The 6,355-nt window shown below is 41.8% G+C and overlaps 1 protein-coding gene across 1 annotated transcript in view; it reads right to left on the reverse strand.

The window, feature by feature from the left end:
- The window catches only part of PPP1R14C (protein phosphatase 1 regulatory inhibitor subunit 14C), a 120,360-nt gene extending 115,907 nt beyond the window's left edge, over window positions 1–4,453 (reverse strand). The window contains exons 1-2 of the mRNA XM_019548631.1: window positions 4,411–4,453; window positions 2,559–2,611 (exon numbers count right to left, since the gene is read on the reverse strand). Of these exons, the coding sequence (XP_019404176.1) occupies window positions 2,559–2,611; window positions 4,411–4,453 (96 nt within the window). The remainder of the gene's footprint in view (window positions 1–2,558; window positions 2,612–4,410) is intronic.
- Between the last annotated feature and the right edge of the window lie 1,902 nt (window positions 4,454–6,355).

The following is a 6,355-nucleotide window of genomic DNA, read 5'->3' on the forward strand; positions in this document are numbered from 1 at the left end:
AGTACTCATAAGTATTTTTTCCTCATTTGCAAGTATGTTGGCAGAGGGAACCAGGGTTTCTTTAACAGACACAATACGTGATATATTTGCTCACTCACACATATGGTGTGAACAAAAAGTCTATGTGATATTAAGGTGCCTACTGATGTTGCCAAAGTGGACATAACACACATACATACTGTTTTCCAAAATTTAGTTATCTCTTGATAAACATATTGTCTTGAGCATAGTTTAATCATAATTAAAATAGTTCACAGCTCCTCAGATTGTAATCATTACAGAGCTTGATGGACTTCTCTGAATTTATGCCTGTTTCAGTAAGCTGAAAAGATGACCCCTGGTTATGCTACTAGGCCTAACTGGTTCTGAATCACACTTCACTGAAACAAAAAATGATAAGAGATTGGGCTCCTCTAAGCAGTCTAATGTGTATCATTCATTTAAGAATAGTTCCTTTCTGATTGTTTGCTCCTTGATCAGGGAAAGGAGATTCTGTACTAGTTCTTCTTGAATCAGTGTACTGAGGGTGCTACCAAATCACATTTTCTCCTCAAAAACCTAAAGCAGCATCCCTCTTGGCTGGCTAGGAATCTTTATCAGCAATTTGGGGGAGTTAAGTTTTGTACCAGAAAAGGGCTTTTCTACAAGTAATAAAACCCCAGAAGGTCTCTCCCTTTTTAGTTATTTATTTTTTAAGTCAAATGTCTAGCTGAATTGGTGCTTAAATTCACAGTTTTGCTTCAGCATGTTTGCACATCTTGCATTAGTTTTCCATGAACATTTGTGCAGTTAAGGCTTTTTTTTTTTTATTGGAAGCAATGTTTAGAATTTCTTTCTTGGAAGCTGAATGTGCAAGAATTCATAGTAAATTACTTTTTAAGTTAATATTAGCAGGTATTCTTGCCAGAAATGCTTGTATGCTTTGCTTGGGCTCTGACTTGGGAGAGAAATTATGTATGTACTTAAGCCCATTCTTCTCCAGGACAATACTTCAGCTTGTCTCTAAAATGCAGCGATTTCCTTAAAAATTATATACTTGCTTAAGGATGAGTTTATCAGAAATGGTTTTCTGAACCAGGGCACTTATCAGGAAAGAGAAATAATACTAGGTGACTTACTGAGCAATCTAACCAACCAACACCACTCAAGTAGCTGACATAATGCTTGCCGTCAGTTCATAGAACAAAGCAAAAAGATCACAAAACTAGGCTGAATCCTTTTATAGAGTATAGATTTGAGAAAAATGTTTGTAGATACCCCAGAAGTAGAAAAAGAAACTGCACTCTTTCTTCACCTCCATTGAAGATACTTTAAAAGACCCATTTAATATGAGCAGGTCTAGGATTTGGCTTCTTTGTACGATTAAGTCCCTTTAAAATAGTCTGTAGGTTTCGTAAGAAAAAGAACCAGAGCAGAGGGGTAGCAGAGCAGCTGCACAGCCAAGACAGCACAGGCTGCCACCATGCCAATTGCTATGGTGCGATCAGATCAGTTACCAATGCAGTGGTGGCTACCTTTGCACCACCCCACAAAAGCAGTGCTGAGAGCTGCTACCCCAGTTGTCCCCTCTTGGCTATGCTACTGGGCCCTACTATTAACAAATGCAAGGAAGGAGTTCCGATATGCTCCTAAAAACGTCAAACACCCAGAATCCTCAACAGTCACATGCCTATTTAACATACCATTCATAACATTGTGTCAAAGGAGTGTAAATACACTCACCTGCCTACTTTTACAGTATGTAAACATGCAGGTCCTGCTTCCATAGCGCATTTAAACACATTCTTAAGTCCACCCCTGTCCAGCGAACCTCTTCAAAGCACTTACACATGTTGCTGTATAGGGAGACTCAGTTGAATCTTGGGAGCCCAGCTGAAAACCATCTGGTGTCTAAGGAAATTAAAATGCTGTAGGCAAGTAGCCAGCTTCAATTTGAAACTTAATTCAAAATACAATTAAGTTTAGATCCTTTTAATAATTTGGCATATAGATGAACTTCCTGAAGGCCAATAAGTATATTTAGGTCACTTTTAAAAATGCCATTTATGAAATTTGATTTTGCTGTTCCTCAGATATATATATATGGACAGTCTGGACTCTTGGAGATGTTGCTCTTTGTATCAGTCAGTTTTAAAGAAATCCACACAATGTAATATCCATTCCTTGTCACCACAACCAGTGTAAGAAAAAGAGAACATGAAGACTTTATTAAAATGTATTTACTTTCTTAGGCCAGTAGTTCTCAACCTTTTTAAATTCAAAGCACCCCTGCATAATGTTTGTGAATTGAGCAGCACCCCTTTTCAAAACCTAATGTATTTGTTATACAGCTTACCTCCTTGCAGATGGGGGCAGGTAGTAGGGATGAAGGGGGAAGCAGCTAGACAGGGAGAGTCTGAGCTCACTTATCTCCTCACACTTGAAGCCTGAGCCTGCCTTTATCTAATTATCTCCTCACACCTTGCTTATCTCCTTAAACTTCCTGTGGCACCCTTCAAAGGATCTGCAAGATTGCAAAGTGATAGGAAAACTGCTTGTTTAAAAGAAAAGGAACTTACCATATCTTGCCAGATAGTGTTTCGGATCATTAGTGTCAATAAAGGGAAAAGACCTACAGACAGCAAGATTTCAGAAAAAAGTTACAGTCTAAAGATTTTTGCTAGAAACTGAAAGCATATACTAATAATAATGAAACAGAACAAATTAACTAATGTTGCTGACTTGTGCTGGTTCTTGCTGTATCTGCAACCTTATTATTATTATTTTGCCTGAAGCATCACAGTGAAGTTCAGTTTCACAAGTAATTATGCAACTAACAGTGTGTCAGTTTTTATATCTGTGGGAAACAAAATAGCATTTGTACTCACACGATTAGCAGTGCCCTAAATGAACTTCTTTTAGCACTCTGTTAATAAATACACACCAAGACCATTCTGTGGTATGCGTACAATAGGCATGTCTTAGGGAGAGAGATTCCTGTGCAAAGTCCTTTGGAGTAACCTGATAGAATATCTTTGATCATCATTTGGTTGTTGGGAAAAATGGCTTGTTTTGAGGTACAGGCTGTCCTAACACCTGGGCATTCAAATAGGTAGCCTGACAGTAAATAGCAAAGTCAACTAAACAGAAGACTTACTCTTGCCTGAGGTCCTCCAACTGGGTGTACAGTAACCAGAACAAGATGTAGCATGAAGGCACAAAAAGCCTGCATGCTGGGAAGGGAAAAGAATTATAATTGCTTGAATGTAGATCAAAGAAAACAAGTAGTTAGAATGAAAGCAAAAAGAATTCTTGATCTGTGAGAGAATGAAGCTTGGAAAGATACTACTCTGCTTCAGCAAGGTCCATTATTATAAGCTCCTTTGTCACCAACAAGTTGGATACCAAATTAAAAGTATCTCATGTCAGATGTAAAGTAGGCTGCAGTTTGGCAACAATAGTGAAGTCAAAAGAACACTTGCTGTGTTAAGATCACTCTGCTTTCATGCATGTGCTGCTGTGCTCCTGCAGTGACCCTCTTTTTCCTTTTAAATACAGTCACTGAACTGACTTTCCTGCCAGCGAACTGATAAAGCAGTAGATCCTCTCATCTATGCTTCAGCCTAGATTCCTCGGTAGGATTCCCTGAAATCAAAGTATTACACTGAGGAAATTTATGAAAACTGAAATTAGTAGGTAATATTTCTCTATCATATTCCTTCCCCCCTCCAACACAGTTTAGTAGTACAAATAATTTATTTTAAAATGTTGCTGGCATGTAAGAGACAGAAACCAGCCTCTCTTTTTAACCATTGATGAAACTGCACAAAACCTCACTTCACTATTGCCCCGTTGCTTTAATTTATGACAAAATAAATACTGAATTTTTACCAGCTGCTCAAGAACGAAAATACTAAGCAGCCCTTATATCTAAGGCCAGAATCTCTTCAGTGAGCTTGAACTGAGGATCTCCTGGCATATGTTGAGAACCAGCACATGATATATTGAGAGGCATATGATTAACAGAAGAATCTCTGGGTTTGTTTAAAAATGTATGCTCCAGATCCTCTGATAGCATAAAACGTAATGCTACTTCGCAATGCCATTTACAGCACTCAGGTCTGGCCCCATGACTTTATTCATATGTAACTAATGCAGTGGTGCCAGCCTTGGTTTTCAGAGCACCTAGAAAAACAGCACAGGAGTGCACAAAACAAGAATAAAGGATACATTCCTCATTCTTTAGGGAATAAGGTGGTTGCCAGCTGCACTCTGGAAGAAAATTCACTCCAGGATATAGCATTACACTGTCAGGTAAATTAATTCTTTCAGCTTCCCCTCAATTTACACAACAAGTTTCTCATTCTTGCCTTCCGGGTCCTATACTCTGCTGCTCACTCATTCCATGTTATATCACCTCTAGCTCCGTACCTGTGCTCTGCCAAAGCCTGTCTCGGGTTCTGTCAAATGGCATAACGCAGTTAAGTGTAGCGCTACCCAAGCTAGTTCTGAATAACGTAGCTTGGGTACTAGTACCAATATTACCACATTATCTAGATATGTTAGCACAGGTGAAACGTCCTGCTATTGTGGTTCTTCTGTTTCTAGGATTCAAAAAAGCCAGAGAACATTGATATGGCACTGTGAGGTGCTGCTTTCATTCATCCTAGCAGTAAAAAGCTATTTTCAAGTGACAACAATGGTTGCCGCTAGATTCTTCTTCTATGGGTGTGTCCAGGCAAGTGTGGACGTGAGGCATGTGGCTCCACACACCCGTTTGTGGTGCTACACGCTGCAAATGCAAGTGTTCCCTGCACTGGTACTCACGGGGTCAAAAAAAACCCCACACAAAAAAAAAAGGAAGGTGGCACATGTGGCAGCAGCACACACCACCCAAAACCAGAGCCTGGCCAGCCAGAGCCACACTCCAGACTTCCAAATAATGCAGAAAGTGAGTGGTTCTTCCTCTTCCATAGTGCTTCTTTGTATATTTGTCTTTTGACTAAGACAATGACACTTTGCAAAGGCAGAGGAGTTACTAGTTTTTCAGGGACTTGAGAAGGGTGGAACTGGATTGCACACAGGCAGCTAAATCCACTTAGGCATCTAATCGGTGAAATACAGCCCAATCCTGCAACAAATCAAATCAGTGTGGTGTTAAAATAAGAATCTAATCTGCAGCAAACCTGCTTGTGATGTCACTGTGCCCAAACCACAACTTCGGTTATGCTGTATGTCTAGACTACGGGTGGGCAATTATTTTGGCTGGAGGGTCACTTTAGGAATTTGAGTGAGCTGTTGGGGGCCAGGGGGTGCTGACCCAGCTGGCATGGTAGGGTACTGGCCTGGCTTGGTGCAGCAGGGGGGAAGGAGGAGGGGGCAATTGAGTAATTGAGCCTATCCAGCCCATGCCTTCCTCCCTACACCCACCACTGGGGGCACCATATGGAGCAGGCAGGCAGGGTCTCCATGGAAACTAGTCAGGACTCTTGCAAGCAGGCCACACTTGGATGGGATGGGATGGGATGGGATGGGGCTGCAGGCAGGTGGGGTGCAACATCTGGGTTTGAGACAGGCTGGGGCCAGGATCATTGGGCAATGACAGCAAGGAGCCAGAGCTCGGGGCAGAGATGCAAGCCACTCCCTAGGGAGTCCCCAGGGAGTGGCCATAGCCCCATGTTGTCACCACCCCACAATCCCAGCCCCAGGCCCCGCCCACCTGTCCCACTCCCAGACACCAGTCCTTGCCCACCCTTGGTCCCATCGAGTAAGAGCTGGAAGGAACAGCCACTGTGGGGGCTGCTGTGAAGTAAAGTCCAGCTGCCATACTGCCCCTGTCCTGCCACGCACCCAGGGTCAGCAGGACAAGATGCACATGCCACAGCCTGGGCTGCCCCCCACACCAAGGGACCTGCCGTGGACCAGATGGAAGCCCATGGCAGGCCAGGCCTGTGACTGAAAAAAATTTGCTTGTGTTTAGAACAGTATCTCTGTTGTAGAAGAAAGTACTTCCCCAATGTATAAATTACTACTTTGATTCTGAAAAAAATTAGTTTTATCTTCATGTGTCAGTAGTGGAATGGCTAGTCAACCCAGCCTAGGTTAACATAAAAACTTGACTTTGTCAGATATTTTTCTTTGGATGGTAACTGCGTTGTCTGAGCTGTTCCTCCAGTTTTACAGCCAGTGAAATTTCCTAGTGGAATAAGATGTTAACTGTGTGTGTTAGGGTATCTGAATCTTGCCCTCCATTTAAGTTGTCTTTAAAGATACCCCCAAATACACACTTCTGGAACCAAAAAATCACATCAGAAGTTTCAAGCATAAAGAAGAGTGGAAAGGACCCGTGTATAACCATACTGACTTGCACTGTAGG

This window comes from Crocodylus porosus, unplaced genomic scaffold (assembly GCF_001723895.1).
Source record: "Crocodylus porosus isolate Cpor-Errol unplaced genomic scaffold, CroPor_comp1, whole genome shotgun sequence".
In the NCBI taxonomy this organism is placed as follows: Eukaryota; Metazoa; Chordata; order Crocodylia; family Crocodylidae; genus Crocodylus; species Crocodylus porosus.